General features: G+C 38.6%; 1 protein-coding gene across 1 annotated transcript in view; it reads left to right on the top strand.

The window, feature by feature from the left end:
* The window catches only part of DCAF5 (DDB1 and CUL4 associated factor 5), a 79,254-nt gene that overhangs the window by 33,079 nt on the left and 27,539 nt on the right, over window positions 1-18,636 (top strand). Inside the window, exon 6 of the mRNA XM_086748847.1 lies at window positions 9,996-10,209. Coding sequence (XP_086604973.1) covers window positions 9,996-10,209 — 214 coding nt within the window. The remainder of the gene's footprint in view (window positions 1-9,995; window positions 10,210-18,636) is intronic.

Below are 18,636 nucleotides of genomic sequence, written 5' to 3'. Positions count from 1 at the left end.
ACCTGTTTAAATTATTTCAGTGCGATAGCAGTGTGCTGCATGTTTCTGATTGGAGACCTTCGTCAGTCCTGCGCTGAGCAGAGCACTGCGTTAATGAGTGCAGGGAAAATGTGTTTGTCTTGGCAACCACTTTTTCATTGTCAAGCCTGTCAGTTCATTTCTTTCCCTTCCCATTTGTTGAATCATTTGTTGTGAATCTTGACTAACTTTATGCTGCTTAAAGTAATTAATTTAGCTAGGTTACAGTGTAACAAATTTTAAGTGCTATTTAGGCACTCACCAGTATGGGTCAGCCACACCACCTCAAATAGTTCAAATAACTACTTCTCTTCTCTCGCAGTTCAGGAAGTACAACTCATCCCACACATGTACCATCCTCGTCTGTTTTCCTTCTGTGCTACTGAGGCAGCTCAACTGATCTGTGTGTCTGAACCTAGAATCTGAGGCTCTCCTAACCAGGTCCAACTTGGCATACTTGCCCCAAATAACACAAAAGCTATATTTCCCCCCTATTTGTTTTTCATTCTTTCTTAAAAGTTCCTTTAAATGTCATAGAAAGTGAGCTGATTGTTGCTTAAGTTCATGGGGATTGATTTATTATTTTCTGGAAATCTTTGGGATGTGTTGAAGGAACTTTTGAATGGTAAGGTGTCTGGTGAGGGTGGTATTTTTGGGATGTTTTAAGGATTTATTTTCCTCATTGTAACAATAAATAAATCTCCAAATTGTTTGCCACAGGTTAACCAAAATCAAATTACTTCTTTAGTGTTAGAAACATCTAAGGTAGTCTCTTCTGCCTTTCTAGTAGGGGGCCACTGAAGAAAAGGGAAGTACTTGTAAATAAGCTTTTTTGACATTAGGCAAAGAGAGATAGTGACAATCATTAAGGCTTTAGTCATGCTGATGGCTTAAGTGGTATTTCTGCTGGGAAGAGCACTTTCCGGCATATGGACTTCTTTTTTGTGGTTGCCACTTCCAGACAGTTGATGTGAGTTTTCTTTTTTTCCTTTCCTTTCTTTTTTCCCTTTTAAAGACAGAAGTGCTGCGCTAAAGTTGCAAAACATGTAAATCAGTGAATTTATTGCTAGAGATTTTTTTTACTATGAAGCAAATGATCTTTTCTGCTGCTGGTGTGAGCACCAACTAATAGATCGTCTAGAAGTACTTAAGTAAGTGTGCAAGTCTGCCGAATATTGCCAGATATTCAGGTGTGTGAAGCAGATGCTGTAGTCTTTTTCCCACCTTTATGTCTTGTCCTTGATGTGGAATTAGCTGGAACAGTACCACAGGAAGTGGCCTCTAATTTAGCTTCTGTTTTAGGTGCACACATTCCTTATCTCATTTGCAGTCCTGTTTTATGCCTGACATTGTCAGCCCTTCTTGGGATAGAGGGTTTAGCTTAGTTTTTTCTGTGTTCAGGCTGCCATCCTTCCTGTAGAAGAGTGTATTCAGGTTAGTCTACTGATGTGCAAACTGAAGATCTTTGAAGTTTTTTTTCAATGACAGAATGAAAGATTTTTTTTACTTCAGCATCCCCAGATTTGTTGATCAGACAGACAACTGAGTTTTGGACTACTGAGGTTCAAATTGCGTAATAAAAATGTGTGCTGTTAGTAGTTCGGCTTTTAATTTTTTGTTCTCAGATGGGGCTATGGTGACTCTTCTGTTCCGCTTTTCCTGTCTTGATTTAGTAGTTTTCTCAAACCTTCATTAGATAAAATAACATTATCTGTTGCAAATAGTTAGCCCTCCATCATATGCATGGAGACTTTCTGATTTGAAGATTAAACTTTTTCACACCTACTAGCATCCCCACAGTAGCCCTGGTTTCGTTCTGGACAGGCTCTTCAAGCTAAGTACTCTCCCTTTGCTCTGTGGGATCTAGCTTGCTCCCAGAAGCAGTGATGCTGTTCAGGTGTATAATTTTCAAGAATATAAGTAGCTTCATGCAGTAAACAAGAAGTCAGGAAACCTGGTTTTGTTTCACAGTGTTGGGTAGGTCTTGTTGATTGACCTCTCTTGCCCTCAGGTTTTCCCCATATCAAGGAATGGGAATACTGCCTACTTCAAAAGCCTCATCATGCTTCATCTTTTTGTTAGCGTTTAAATTATTTACAACACAGGTCTTTCTAAAGCAAGAATTTAAAGTGCAAAGTATTGTCCTTGCAATGCAAATTTAAAGAGTATGAAATAATAATCTGTTGTTCAAAAGAAGCTCTGATTTGTAGCCTGCTTTCTTAAGGAAATAGGTCTGTGATCATGTAAGCCTCACCTTAATCACCTTTTAATGCCTTATTTCAATGAGGAGGGAATTAAAATGAGGAAAGGAATTAAGATAGACTTTTTTTTGTTTAAAAAATAAAATTAAATTTAAAAACTGGTGACTGAATACAAGGGAGAGATTCTCTTAGTGCGTTTACTGGGAGAACATCTGAAATGTTAGTTCAACCCTATTGTAACAAGGTAATCACTCTTTGAAATGTCAGTCCGTGGGAAACTGTGGTGGACCCAACTTGATGAGACCAAAGTTTTGTGTGCAGTTGCATTCAGTTAGCTTTACATCATAATTTCTGTTCATCTTGTACCTATTAGAGGCAAAAGCTTTACTGATTCAGGAATGGACTATGCTTCTACAAGCACATTTTGGGTCTTGCCAATTTTCCTGTCAAAAGAAAGGCCTAATTACTTGTCGCTACTTTTTCTTTAATTTCAGCTTTTGTAGCTTTGGTAAATTAAAAATTCTTGCAATTTCACTAGAGAGAAGAAGGAGGATGAGAGTATATATCTTACTGGATGAAAGAACAAATCTGTGGCTGATGTTACTCAGCTTTCCTAATGCAATACAAGAATCGCAGCACAGGAACGTGTAGGAATAGGGCTGCCATATTGCTGTGTGACTGCTTTACTTTACTTTTATGTAGACACTAAGATGTGAAAATTGATTTACTCTTCAGGAGGAATTACCAACTTTTACACTCAGATTATTTTTCTGAGGTAACATTCTCTGGTATCTGTTCTTTGTGTTACACTGACTTCAGTGTGTGCTTCGTTTTGGAAATAGTGACTGTTCCTTCATTTGGCCTAAAGGTCGTCTTCTAAAGGTCATCTTCCCATGCCGTGTCGGGCTGTATTTGCATATTCTCTGTCTGGTTATCTGATGGAACCTACTCCTTTGTGTTTTGCCGGATTCAGCTGAGCAGTGTTCTTTCTCACAGTCTGTACTCTATCCTACAAGTTACTATTTCTGAACAGGCTGAATACTCTGACTGTAGTATTTAGAGATTACAAAAGGAAATAATCAGGTGATTTTGCTAGTTTGCTTGTGGTTGTTGGACGGTTGCTCTTTACTTTGTATTTTCTACTTTATTTTCATTTTTAACCTGGCTAAATGTGTATTTTCTTTTCCTGCAAAACTATTTTACTGTCTAGCAGATCTCATTACTACTTACGTTGCAGTAACACCTAGATTATTCAAGCTGAGAGTGGGAATAGGACACTTTCATGCCTGCTGACTCTCAAATCTGTAGTGAGGGCAAGCCTAGGACAGTGAGAATGTTTGCGAACAGGTCTATAGTAACACCAAAACAAACCTTGGATAGAGCTGGAGGAGGATGTGAAATGTTCAAATAAATACGGATTTTTGTTGTTGTTGTTATTTGCTGCTGTTTAATTACTGTAATGGCAGAGGTAAGCCTTAAGTCATAGGATCATAGAGTGGTTAGGGTTGGAAGGCACCTTCAAAGGTCACCTAGTCCAACCCCCCTGCAAGGAGCAGGGACATCCCCGACTAGATCAGGTTGCTCAGAGCCTCATCCAGCCTGGCCTTGAACGTTTCCACATTCAAGTCCTACAAGGATAAAAGTAATAGAGATGAGGAGGAGAGTTTAGTATACTTTATGCCTCTGCTCTTGTCATCTTCCTCAAAATACTGAAATTCTGTAGGTTTTTTCCTGTGAATGAAGGCAGAATAAAGGAAAACATAATGCTTTCTGGAGAATTGCCTGAGATCACTGGTGAATCAACATTAGCATCCAGTGATTCAAGTAGATCATAAGGGCCAAACCAAGCAAGCCTTTGGTGTTACAAGATCTGGGTGCTCTGGGTATGTAAATCTGGTGATGTTTGATGTTCTCAAGGCTCCAAATTCTAACGTCAGTTATCAGATAAGAATATCTCTTATTAAAATAATTAATAAATTATTGCCATCCTGGTTTGGAGGGAAAGGTGAAGCTTCTGCTCACCTTAGAGCTTGCCACACAGGAAAGTTTATTAATGACGGCAGATTACTTTTTATACTAATTTACATGTTCCTGACCCTACCGTTAAAGAGCAGAAGGAATGACACATTCTTGAACACACAGAATCTTCACCCTAAATTCCCTACTTTTCCAGTCTTGGTGGATGCAGTTGATTTTACTTGCATGTTAGTCTCGCTAACAACACACTACCTTTATTTTATTGAATTATTTTTTAAAGTCCAAGCAAATACCCCTTACTACTTCTTAAGGATGCTGGAGGATGTAGTTTTTTAAGAGAGTGCTTGTAAAGGTAATAAGAAATAGTGATGACAGAATTTAGAAAATTGAGCGTGTTACTGAGAAATAATAAAATCCTGAATATGGCTTGTGTACCTTTTTAATCTTAGAACACCAATAGACTTCCTTCACATTCATTAACACTTCTGAATATTTGTAGAGAAACTCCATACACTTTGACACAACTTACTGGCTTTTTAAAAAAGCCAGTATGTTAATTGATCTTGTGCTTGTTTTTCTATTATTCGTTAATTTGGCTCTTTAAGTGTTTATTTCAGACTAAATAAGAATTGTGTGTGTTTTCTGCATACACAGAATAACTTTCTTCCAAATAAAAACCCAAACTTTTCTGCAATTTTCCAGGCCAAGATTCTGTTTGCCAAGTTTCATTCCAGTTCTTTTTGCACAGTTAGAAGTTCCTTAGTTTTGTGGTTACAGAAATGCTGACAGAGTTGTATGCAATAATGTGTATTAGTTACAAGCATTCAATTCATTTTTTCCTTTTAAGGTCATGCTTTCATTAAGTTAGTTTCACACACTGCTGTTTATGATATCAACACTTTCTCCCTTCCTTCCTTCCTTCTCCCTCTTAAATGACGCTTATTTCCCGAGGACAGTGTCTGTACTGCAATTCATGGTCAGATTTGCAGCTTAAGATAAGCTATTCAATGGTTTTATTTAATGGTTCTATTTAATACTATCACGCATGCTACTTTCATTTTATTTCCACCAAGGCACTGATCTTCTCTCAGTTTTAATGACCACTGTCTGTTGCCAAGCTAACTTTTAAATAGCCTGGGTTAAGCTTATATTACCACTCAGGCAGTCGACCTTTCAGAAAAGCATGAAACAACTTCTTTGTTTAGAAAAGAGGAGAGAGGAGGAGAGGGAAATGCTTGCTTCAGGTATAGACTTTTCTTGCAAATTCTGAGTGCAGAGAGACTACTTCTTCCTTCACCTCACTAGCTGCCAGTAGAAATGGATTTGTTTACATTAGTGGTGCTGCTCTTGGATTGAAAGCTTTCCATTGTTTGGCTGAGCTGGTGTGTAGTTAACACTTGAGTGCTGCCTGTGTGCAGCATGACCAGCTACAGAAATGACCATATTGCACGTAACTGTCCATTCTCTCCCTCCTCAGCTCCAGAATGTGTGTTTGGATTGTAATGCTCCATCTGTGGACTAAATATTTCTCTTAGTCATACAAGATGACTTTTTTAAAAACTCAGAAGAAGTGCATATATCTTCTCTATATCGCTTTCAGAGCAGGTAGGCAACATCAGTGTTCCAGTACTGACTGAGTGAGCCAAATTTGGAAGCAGACTAAATCCCAAAGTAGTCTGAGTCTGGATTCATTAAGATAATACCTCTGGTAGAAAGGGCATCCATCTTATCAGAGATCTTCTTTTAGGATGGTCTTTAGACTTCTCACTAGCTGTCATGGTCTGTGTCTTCCAGAGGGGAGTATTGCAATTAGTCTGGTGCATCAGTAAACTTTTTAGTAACTGGAAGAAGGTGTTGCCTCTGAAATTCCTTTGCGGGAGTGTGCAATAAGGAGCAGGCAGAAGTGGCGGTTCTAACATGAGCAACATATCCAAGCATGTCTACACTGCCCCACATGATCTTGTGTGAAAAAAATCCAAAAGTAGCACTGACTAAACGTACAGAGCAGCACTATGATGCAACCAGGAAAGGGGTGACAGTCATTTGAATACTGAACATGCTTGAACACAGCTCTCCCTTTCCTCTTCCTACCCCAAAAAAATAAAAAGAGCAAAAGCTCTGGTTCCAGTTAGTTTTAAGATCTTTACAGCTTTTTGATTCAGACATCCTCTTTAGTACTAATGAGTGTTACTACTGGTTTAATACTGTAAAAAATAACATTACTTCCCTCAGCTTCCTTATTATAGATGACTGACTACTTTTTTTTCCTGCAATTCTGATTGAGATGGAATACTGTAGAAGACATCTTGGTCAATTTTACTTTTTTCATAAAGCCAGCATGGTTGTTCTATAACCAGCTAAATTTTATAATGGAAGATACTGAAGTAGAATCATAGAATAGTTTAGATTGGAGTGGACCTTTAAATGTCATCTTGTCCAACGCCTCTATAATGACCATGGACATCTTCAACTAGATCAGGTTGTTCAGAGTCTTGGGGTTCCTAGCTTCTAAATACTGCTACCATGTCCACTGCCTGCAGCAGGAGGCAGAGGAAGAGAGATATCTCAAATCCTTTGTTCTCTATTTGTGAGCTAGGTTCCTAGCTTTTCTACCAAGATGCAGCCATGAGCTGCACTCCCTTCATAACCCCTCCCATCGTATTTCTGACTGTATCTCAGATATTTTCTCGTAGGAGTAGAGAGAGAGCAAATATTTCTCCTCTGTTTGGGTCAGGAAATTTATATTTGAGGGGTTTTGATGCCAGTTTGTCTCTCTTCATCCCCACCTAACTACTTGCTGCCTCCTTTCGTAACTTGTTAAAGGAAAACACTGTGCAGTTAGTTTAACAAACCCTTTCAAAGAGGCAGAGAAGAAGCAAGCAGGATACAGCAGGGCAGGGAAGACAGAAAAATACTGTCTTGTGATTAGTGCAGCAAAATGCTGCACTTCGAGCTATAGTTTGGCTTTTGGAGACAGAATTGCAACAAGCGGGGAAAGTCCTCGGCATGTTCTTCTGTAAGAATGGCAAATGGCTATTTTAGCATTTCTTTCTTTGTCAGCCAAATGTAGCCCACTGTCTTTTTTATTAGTGTGGAGTCTGGGGTTTTTTGAGCTTCTTTTTTGTTTGGGTTTGTTTTTTCTTTTTCCTTTCAGTCAAATGTTAAGAAACTGCAGCACAACTGTATTTCCATTGCACGTGTGGCTGAATTGTGTGGAGTGAGGGTATGAGGTAGGCAAAGCTGTGGATCTTTTGAGGGGTCTTAACTATGCAGCTTCTGAATTCTAGACTTACGTGTGTTTATGATCATAATTTTTGAAGCTCTAACTCTTCTCACTTCATTTAATTTCTGAAGTAAAATAATCTTTTAGAGCTTTTTTACACTTAAGTTACTGAATCACAATATAGAACTCGGCTCTAAGAGGTGTTTTCTTTGCTAGCTTTGACTGCTATAGGAGCTTAATGAAAACATCTGTAAGCAGAATGGAAGCTACTTTAATGTCACACTACGATTACTATAAAACATAATCTCAAAATATTTCAGGCAGGGCATAATAATAGTAACTATGGAAACTTGCTTGAAGATTTGAAAGGATGGGGCATCTGGTAGACTTGCTGACTTGTAGGCAGGAGAGGAGTCTGGGTTGTGGTTTAGATTGAGAAGGAGAACTGGGAATGGAAGAGGGCTTTAGTCTCAGTGCGGCGTTGGCTGCACCTGAACATTAAGTCTGGTTGGTGCATGTATGTTTTAGTGTTCTTTACCATGGTGGAGAACTCATATAGTTTTATAGAAAAATTGACCTTTCTTAGCCAAAATAATCCAGGTTTATTTCTTCTGTATGTGTTTTGGGTTTTGGTTTTGGTTGGTTTTTGGGGTTTGTTTTTTTTTCTTTTTGTTTAATTTCAGGTAGGTTTTTTGTTTTGGGGAAATTTTTTTTTTTTTTTTTAAGGAAGTAGAAACTTCCATAGGAAAAAAATTTTGGGTTACATAAACCTGTCAGGAGAGGAGAAGGGGAGAAAGTCATGTGTGTTTTAGAGTTTGTTTTTGTTTTTTAATGCTTGACTGAGTACTTTATTGATCTTGATGAACAGAAACTAGGGCTGATGAGCTGGATCCTAAATCCTTGTCTCTAGGGTCACAGCTTCTAGTATTACATTTTCTCATGTTTTTATTAAAAAGCATAAACACTATTAAGAGAAGCTCAGCAGCTTTGCCTAAGAGGAGGAGAATGCACACGCATGTGAGAGAGCAAGGCTCTTCATGCTGATATAGGTGTTCAGAAGTTTTGGTGCCCAGCTTGGAGCTCTTGCTAGTTGGCTTTGAAAATGTGACTTCTGGTTCGTTGTGGCACCCTGGCTTTGACTGCTCAGTTCACAAAGTGTGTGTGTGAGTGCAGTCTATTTCTAGTGCATTCATTATGTGGAGTCTTCTACTTTGGTTTTGACTTTGTTTAGCTTAGGAACAATAGTTTTTTAACTTCACAGTATCTCATGTAATGATGCGTGCTTCAACTTGCATGGAATGTGGCTTCCCACCCAGGTGGAGTGACTCATTTTTCACAAATGTTGGGGCAGAGGGCTACATCAGAAAGTATAATACATTAAAATCCATAAGTAAACTTCCCTCTAGAGTCTGCAAATTCTGCATGGGCATGCCTTGTCTGGTCCAGAAGGTGCATAAAAGTCACAGCTCTTAACAAGATTTGATGGGGATTGCTCAAAAGTTGTTAACAAAAGGATGAGCTTCAGTGCTGCTTAAGAAGGTTTCAGTGATCGCTAAAAAAAAAAAAAAAAAAAAAGAGATAAAATGTCTTCCTTCTTTGTCTGCCTTTCCATACACACAATTATTCCAAGCACTGTGATTGAATTAATTTTGAAAAAGCCAGAAGGGCTGTACAATGGAAGTTTCTAATTTCAAGTATCATTGATTATCTTTAGGTTCCTGGGTGGAACAAATTCCATCTTTTATTGGTGTTTTAAAGAGAGACCCTGGAAACTTATGACCCTTTGTTTTTGTCTTTTTGTTAATAAGATCTGATACAAGTACTCCAGCCCTGATCATACAGCCTTATATGGGACAAGGAAACTAGCTAATTCAACCATGTGAGAGTTTTAGGTAATAGTGTCATGCGGTAGCATAATTGTCTTACCTACTTGGCAATATTTTTAGATGAAGCAAGTCTGAGATTAGCTAAGTGACTTATTTAGCATTTCTTGCAACAACTTGCTAGTAAGATGGCCTTTTATTTAAAAAAGCTGGAACTGATAGTAGAGTTCAAACATCCTCTGATGTCCTGTAGAAATGTAAATAGAAGAAGTGAGATAATGGTCAGAGTATCGACAATGGGAGAAAATGTTATCTGGTGCCAGAGCAGAGGAAGAAAAATGTTTGGGCTGGCTGGATTCAGGCAACGGCTGAACAAAAAGAGCTGAGTGCTAGTAGGGTCAGTCTCAAATACAGACATCTCAGAAGTACCAGAACAGTCTTTTTAAGGCTAAGGCTATTCTGTGAGACTTTGCTCCTATGCAGGAAATGTATTTGTTATTTATAAAACTACTCAGTTTTTAACTTCACTCTTTAGAAGACTTTATAGTCTTAGCATTTTGATAGTTTGTCATTCAGATTTTGAGTCAAGTTTGTTCAGGAATTGATGCTTTGAAGCAGAAACTAAATAAGATTGTAGTTTACTGGACTCATTGGTTTGAAATGACTCAGTAAGGTTTAAGAGAGACTTCTGTCTTTAAGAAGTTGAGTTCATATGCATGGCCCGTCTCACTTATTTCCTCTGTCTCTTCCCAGTTCACTGCTCCGCTATGGTGGAAACCTCTCACTTCAGAGTGCCATGAGTGTCCGGTTCAACAGCAATGGAACCCAGCTGCTGGCACTGCGTCGGCGCCTTCCCCCGGTCCTTTATGACATCCACTGTCGGCTGCCTGTCTTCCAGTTTGACAACCAAGGGTACTTCAACTCATGTACCATGAAGAGCTGCTGTTTTGCAGGTGATCGTGATCAGGTAATAAGCAAGCAATGCTGTCCTGAGTCTCCAGAGTTTCCATGAATGTGTGAAAACACCTCTGTAACATTGATTCTTTTTCTTTTCTGATTCAGGAGATAAAACAGGAGGTAGAACACATGTACGCTTACCTCAGAACTGTTTTGCAACATAGGCTCTGAAAGGAGAAAAACATATACCAAAGCATGTGATAAATTTTACCTCTTGTTTGACATGATCAAATACTTACTTGGAAGGCGGTATTCACAAGAAAAATATTTGCAGGTGCTTTTTAGGTCCAATTAATATTATTTTAGAGCCATGAGTAGACAATACTATCTACATATGATAAGGAAGCCTCTCCTTTTCATTTCAGTATTGCTACTGAGTGCAATAGACACAATCCCAGGAAATACAAATATTGTGGATTTACAGAGTTACTGATTCTTATTTCAAATTATAATGTTTCTCCTTTAATACTGTACTACTGGATCAGGTTATAGGCCTTTAGTTTAGTGTTCTGTGAGTGGTGATGGTGGGTGGTTGGGACAGAATAGTTTGTTACTTCTCTGAGGAAGAACTTTTTCCATACTACTAATCACAAAGTAGGTCACACATGAAGTGACTAACAGCAGTTTGTATGATTCTAGAGCTGGATATTGTCTTTGGACAGCTGTATTTAACCACTAACACTATTTAAGAACAAAAAATATATTTTCAGACCATGATATTATAAAAACTAAGATCTGAAAAATTATTTGCTGTCATCAGTAGATTTCTTCCTGCAGTCAGCATTTGGTCATTAATTCTCTTGCTGCTGCTGCAGGAGGCAGAGTTGAGCTTCTTTCAGACTGCAAGTAGGAAATACATTTACGTCACTGAACTTGAGTAATGTTTCTGAGTTTTAGGTAGTTTTTTGGCAGGAGTGTGAAAATGCAATAATGAAACCATCTTAAAATAGTGTTTTCCTATAAAGAATGGGCAAACATGTATTGTTTAAGAAGAAAACTGCTGATGATTTGTGGTCTGTTATTTAGTTCGCCTAAAGACAGAACTTTTCTCCCCTGGCAGTCAGAGTAGACTCTGAGTAGCTTCTCATCTGTTACTGAAGATCTAGATAAAAGCCTTAGTCTATTGTGCTTTTCTAAGCCATTTTCTTATGGATATGACTTTATTTTAATGAGAAGAATATGGCTGTTGTGTATAAGGTTGATGTGGTACTTCAGAAGCCTGCATTTTTTAAAAACTTGATATTCTTTTTTGGCTTGGTGCACTTTCTGTTCAGTGAAGTAGCAGCACATATTGCTACTAACCAGTTGAAATCAGAGCAAAAGACATTTATATTCCCTTATAAATGCTACAGGAAGTTGATAGGGAAGATGAAGTTTAATATGGAATATTAGAGAGATGTGGAATTTTGACATTTAGATACCTGCTTGTACCCGTCCTCTAACTGGAAGGAAAAAAGATAATTAAGCCACAGAAAATGCCAACACGTAGTCCAACTGTATATGCCTGAAGCTGTCCACTAATGCTCAAATTCAGCAGACTAAGATTGTCAACACTATGGATAGCCCTTAGGGATTGCCTTTTACAGAAAACCCAAATAAAATTCCACATGTACCTAGAAAAGAAGGTTAGAGTTGGAACCTACTGTGAGATACATAAGATGAATAAAAGAAAAAATACAATGTTTTCTGAGTTTTGCCCTTCTATACAACTAGTATGCTTTTGCTTTTTGGTAAGTTTTGAGAGTATGAAATAATGAATACAAGAATCCCCCTGCAAATCATAATTCACCAAAAGAAGAAATAAATCTGTTTCCAATTTAACCTGGTTCCAGACCCCTCTCCCATTTAATATTACTGTTCTTTGCCTTAATAAAGAATGTCTCTAGTTCGACATCCATGCAAAGTGAGCTTCATGAATCCCTTGCTTGTATTTCCTCATAGGATCAAAACTTTGTGTGGGCTAAGACTCATTTGAAGGGATCTAAGGATAAGAAAGTTGTGTTCAAATTATGAGTGACACTTGTGGTAGGAAGACTTCTTCAGAAACTTTCTCTCATTGCACCTCTGATTTTCTCTGTTTTCAATTTTTCTTTTCATCTTTATTATGATGACTCAATCTTTTTTTTTTCCTCAAGCTGTCTTAAATACTTAGGTTTTAATACTTCATACAGAGCCTAGTAATTTAAAATGTGACTCTCCTGTGTTCAAAAACTATTATATGTTGTCTGCACATTTAGTTCATCTGATCAAGTTGCATTTTGATTCTGTATTTTAACCCTGAAAAGAAAGGGATATCCTTAACTCATCAGTGCTTAGAATACAGTTGCATTGGATAAAAAGTGAACTTCTGAAAGGTGGGGGGCTTTCTTATCCAGCAGAGGTGATGCAAGACCTTTCACTGATTCTCCTTCCTAATCTGGCAGAAGTATTTGCTTCTTTTCCTGGGTTAATGACTTAATATTGATACTTGGAGGGCTCTGGCAAGCGTTTGAATGCAATATAAGGAAGGAATCAAAGGGTAGGGGAGAGATGGAGAGATGGCCTTTCAGTGCTGTGAGACTCAGCTCCTCACAGAACTATGCCTTTGTTCATCTTCCTGTGAAGTTTGTACATGGAAAATGGTTTGCTTGTGAGAAGTTTTCCTGTAAATCAAGGCCATCAGGGTTTAAAAGCCCACAACTGTTAGTACTCGCCTTTGGAAGTTTGCTGTAACACAGTGGTAGAAATCTACAGAGAAGGTAAATGCCACCATATTCTGTATGGGGCTGTTGGATTCTAGTATGGCAAAAATAACAAATGCTGAGCTGGAAGGACACAACTTAAGAGTTCTCATGCAGATCACTCTAATATTTTAAGAAATTAAATACCTGAGTTCCCGTAATGATCAGATGTATTATTCTTACTTTGACAAAGTATGTATGTTAAATTAATACAACTTATTTGCACAAATAAAACACAGACTACTAGTTGGGGAACAGTTTGATTTATCTGTTGATGGCAATTGGGCTCTGTATGCTAGTCTTTTCTCAGTATTGTCTTTTAAGTGCCCACAGATTGTGACAGGGGCTCAACAGGACTTGGACCCAGAACTCCTGACTTGTCACTCTAAATGGGAGCCTGCTACGAGCAGGTGTGCAGGGATCTGCATACCAGCTTGTTTTATTGGAGCATCTGTGATGCAAGTAGATTGAAACCTCTTAACAAAGAATGAAATACCATTAATGACTTAAGGAATAAAACTCAGATTCACCTGTTAACCCCAACGATTTTCTTTTAAAATTTAAAAGAACACATTCTGAAGTGCGTAGATGATTTTGAATTGTTGCAGGAATTTTGGGTATGTGGGTTGTAGCACAAGCTAAGTGACAGGGATCTTGGAGGATGAACAGCTGTGCTTCTTTTTGCGTCCTTGCAAACTGTTGTTTTCCTCCAAAAGCATTTTTGCCCTAGGCCTTGTGAACCTGACTTGAAAATCAGCAAAGAGTATATGCCAACATTTTCCCTAGAAATGCCACAGTCAGACTTTTCTGTTTCCTTACAACTACTGGATCTTGAGAGGCAATGTTTAGCTGGTGTTTTACTTGCATCCATTTATAATTGCCTCCATTTGCTCCCCTCAGAACTCTTTGTCCATGTCATGAGTGTAATGACCTCATTCACATGCCACCGATTTTTCCTTTCTTTGTAGGAGAGCTCTGATGCTGGTAGATAAATGCATTGAAAATTGTATGCCATTTGTGTTATCCAGGAGCTCACTTGAGTCATACAACTATGGAATGGAGGAAGGACAAGACAGGGTAGATGAGATGAATCAAGCGTGACTCTCAGCTGCTTACTCCCTCTATTGGCCATAGAGATTTATGTGAGAGCATAATCTATCCAAGCTTCTGGTACAGACATGCAAGCCCAGCATTTTAAAGGCAGTTTATTTATGCACCTAACTCCCACTGGCATTACCCTTGTGTGCACAAGTGTTTGTTTACGTACAAATCATACAATGTGTGAGAATCTCAAGTTGTGTTAGGGTACTGGGGGAGTTTCCTTTCTTCTTGTCAGCGTTACAGTTTGGGAAATGTTGTTTAAATACTAAGAATTTTCAGTTGCTAGACTACTGTGGAAAATATTTTCTTGGATCTGAGGATATGGGAAGTATTAAAGGGCTTCAGGTAACCAAATGAATTTTTAAGTGTAGGAGCCTCAGAGGCCATGGTGATGGGCATCAGCAAAAAAAGCCTCACAAAAAAAAAAAAAAAAAAAAACCACAAAACCCCTTCCAAACTAAAATAGACCAAAAGCTTTTCTTGCTCAAGACTTGTTGCCTGTGTCACAATTATGAATGCTATCAGCTCGTTCCTTTTTTCACTGTGCAGATAATGTGAGGCTCTATAATGCCTGTAGCTGTAAAATCAATGGCTTATTGCCTACTTTAAAAAAGGTGGGGGTGGGGAGAAATAACTTGTACCCTGTGAATCAAACAAAAAGTGTCTTGACTCTGGCATGCCCTCAGACATTACATCACCACTCAGCCTTTTCTGTTGACATTACGCTGGTATAGGAGAGTTTCAGGAATGCACTGCTCACGATACTGCAGACCGCTCCAACTCCCTATAAAGTTACAGCCTTCATTATGTTGAAGTCTCTGTGCTAAACAGCCCTGGTTAGGGACAACCCAGTTTTTAGCAGGACAGAATTATTACATGAGTGTAACCCTTCCAAGAGCAGGATTAGCTGTATAGGTGCCAGGGGTCTTATATGGTCTTGCCTTGCGTTTGTAAAGAAATAGAACTTTTCTGCTGTGTTTTTCTTTGTGTCATTGAACTTAAAGGTCATTTGTGTTGGGGAAACAATACTTATCAATGTCTAGCTTTAAAAAACTAAAAGGGAATTATTCTTCTAAAGAATATATTGTGAGTTTCCTGTGCATAGAAGACTTCTTAATGAACAGTAGCTTACTGCAGTCAGTATTTCATAATACATGAAAAGCACTCTGTGTGCAAATATGTTGTTGTGCGTGGATGGAAAGAAAAGCAGTTTTACTCTGTAGTAAATTGGCTTCTTCCAAGAATTACTGATGAAGTTGTATTTTGTTTTTTACTTTATCTAAATGGCAGTTTAAATCCCAGCTATATGCATAGCATTATATTCTTTAACCCTTCTTATTCTGATCACCTCTTCCTTATTTCCTGGGGCATCCTGACTGCTCCATTTCCTGTCTCTCTTCGCTCCTGCATTCTCTAAGCCCTTGGGGGAGATTTTTAGACCTCTGGACAGTGATGCATTAGCCCAAAGGGACCCATACTGAAGCTAAATTCTGGTGGAGTGGAACCCTGACTTAAGAGACTTTGAGGTTTGCAGGCGTCATGTTCCTCATAGGAGATCTACAGTTAATAACATCCCTTGCCAGACTGGTGAGAGGGAAGGGAAGGGAGAGTGAGCAGGAATTCACTGCTAAAAGTGATACACAGTGAGTGCTGCACTGACAGTGTTTCTTGTTGAGCTGTTGAAACTTGTCCTTGTCTAGATACTGAAAAAGCAACGGAATTCTGGAGGATTTTGGCTAGTAGAATATCTGATTTAATGTGTATTTGAAAAAGTAAAGTAAAAGGTGGCTGAGGAAAACAAAAGAGAGCAATTGAGGTACGTATAGCTTCAGCTATGTGCAGAAGAGTCCCCTTTATATGCTCAGATAAATTTGTTGTTACTTTCTTTGGAACGTAATGTGAATATTTTTCCCTGCCATAGGAATCCACAATAAGGATTTCTAAGTTGCTTTTGTTCATGAATAAAATTACTGTTATGGCCTTTCTGCATGGCAAAAAGACAGCTGTAAATGTATTGTTTTGATGATGCTTCTGTAAGCATTTAAAACTGCCCCACACAGAGCTGGCTGCTTATAAGATTAGAGATTTAGGAAGTGGGAATAAAAATTTTTGGCTTTTAATTTTATGTACTAGGAGCAATGTGTGTTTCTGCAGTCTGCTGTGTCACAGCTTTTCTTTTTCCCGTTCATGAGATAGGCATGCTTCTTACTGAGAAACAAAGTTTCTGTTACAAAAAGCCTTTGGACGTACCTGCTTGATACTCAGGCCAAGATGGAAAACTTTTAAGCTCTATTTTGTGCCAGTGTCAACCTTCCTGAAAAAGTCTCAAACAGTATAGGCTGCAAGCAAAAAGGACTGCTGTTTTTAAAGTGAACAGGTTTCTTAATACCACAATGCTATGACCCCTAGTTGTAGATTACTCTTTAAATTCATTAAATGTTGCACAAAAGAATTTGTGCCCCAGGATTTATTAAAAAGCAGAAGATAAAAGAACGTATAGGTATCCTTTCTTGTAGGTAAATTATTTTCCTAACCGTAAGTTTTCCAAAACACATTTCAGAAAGAACTTTCCCAGTTGTCTCTTCTTCCTTTAGGCTTTGTCATTGAGAGATAGCAACAAGAGGTTAATAGCCTGCAGAGGTGACTGCTCTTTACATCATCTGCACCCTACACCTTGGTTAACTGCCTTGGAGGTGATGGCGAGAGCTTCTAAAAGGAGGAGAAATGGCAACCACTCTGGTTGGGATTGCAGTCTGAGTGTACAAAACAGCAGTATGCCATTGAGAGGGAGGTCTTGTATTTTACTTGACCCACCTGACCCTTATAGAAGCTGGTTGAAATATATAAATTAGAAGAAATATATTGAAGGATTGACTGTGATTTGTATGGAGTTTTACTATTCTAGCTACTGAACCAGGCCACTTCTGTGTCACAAGCGCTGATGTTGGCGTAAGGGATGTAGGTGGGAGCATACTTACTGAGGAGGTCAGCAGATCATAGAATCACAGAATGGTTTGGGTTGGAAGGGACCTTTAAAGGTCATCTAGTCCAACCCCCCTGGCAAGGAGCACGGATATCTTCAGCTCAATCAGGTTGCTCAGATGAATCATTAGAGCAACTTTTCAAGCTGTACTCAGTAGGAACTCCACACTAAAAGCCTAGATTCTTCAGCATAAAGGTAACAGCCCAACAGAAAGATCATGAATCACAAAGAGAGAGAAATATTTGACCAGTTGACTGTTGTTTATTTCTTAATTGTTTAAGGAAAAGAAAGCACTGCTCTGCTCTGTGGGAGATCCTGTTTTTTTCTCTTATTCCTCTGGAATTGCTCATCTCAAACAAGCTGTATTATCTTGCTGATTCCTTGTTTGTTTGCTTCTTGTTGTTTAATAGGAAAAAGTAGTTTCCTTCTGGTAGATATGTCCTTACCTTGTTTCACTTCTGGTCAGTGGGTACAATTAACAATAGAAAGATTATTTGAAAACAAATCTGTAGGTTTTCTACCTGGTGGAAATGCAGACTTAACACTAAATGCTGTTAAACTTGTAAATTAGGTATTGGTCGCTTAAAAAAAAAAATAGATAAAATAGCAGGGGACATTTATAAGGAGGATGTGTAGACCAGTCTTGGCATCACAAAAGGCCCAGAAACAGATGTTTGTCTTCTGTCAAACATTTTTCATGCAGAATGTGCGATGTGTAGCGAGACCTGTGTTCATGGTTGCAGTATTTTATATATACACATACAAGCGCACACACAAATACATATGTGTATATGAGGTGACCTTTCTTACTTCTTGCTTTTATTTATTTATAGCTTGCTTTCTTATTCCCTTTGAAATAGTTCCATGAGAAGCAGATCGTGATGATTTCATTGGGATTTTGCTGGGTTCAAGGATGAGTTCCTGTTTGGCTTTCCTGATGTTTAGTAGGACTGCGTGATTGTAGGACTGCCTTGCTATCAGTGGCTACTTGCAAACAGTTAGAGGAGAGAGACAGATCCTGTAAAAGCATGTTCCTAGGCAGTCCATAATTCTGGAACCCTCAGGTCTTTTACCAAATCTGAAATTGGCCATTAGGCTTAAGTTCTTGGAGATCGAGAGATGCCACAGAGAACAAAATAGCATAAGCCCTGTTCCCTTAGGAAATCTTTCCTCTTTGGAAAAATACACAGATTTCATGTTCTTCATGTAAATGGATTTCTTCTCCAAAGTGCTGATTGCTGCCATTTGCAGTCTCTTTTGGAGGAATAACCAATGTTTTTTTAGACTTCAATGATACTTCATGTCAAACTGTGGTTTCCTCAGTGCATATCCCACCACAGAGAAGATGGTGCAAGGCAGCTCTACTCCAGTGCTGAAGAGCAGTTAAGACTTCAGCCTAGCAGACTGCCACCAGTCCAGATTCTTTATCTGTTGTCATAGGAAAAAAGCAAAAGCCTACACCTCGCCCATAAGTTATATTATGTTACAGACAATATATGGAGGGACTGTACATCCTACCTCTTAAAGGAGCTGTGGAAAGCACCAGCAGGACTGTTTCAAATTTGGATGCCTCTGTGCTTCTTCCACAGAGCGTAGGCTTTTTTTTACTACTTCAAGAGCTAAGGGACAGCTC

This window comes from Chlamydotis macqueenii, chromosome 5 (assembly GCF_036417535.1).
Source record: "Chlamydotis macqueenii isolate bChlMac1 chromosome 5, bChlMac1.mat, whole genome shotgun sequence".
NCBI lineage: Eukaryota > Metazoa > Chordata > Aves > Otidiformes > Otididae > Chlamydotis > Chlamydotis macqueenii.
This window is presented reverse-complemented; position numbering and strand designations above follow the sequence as displayed.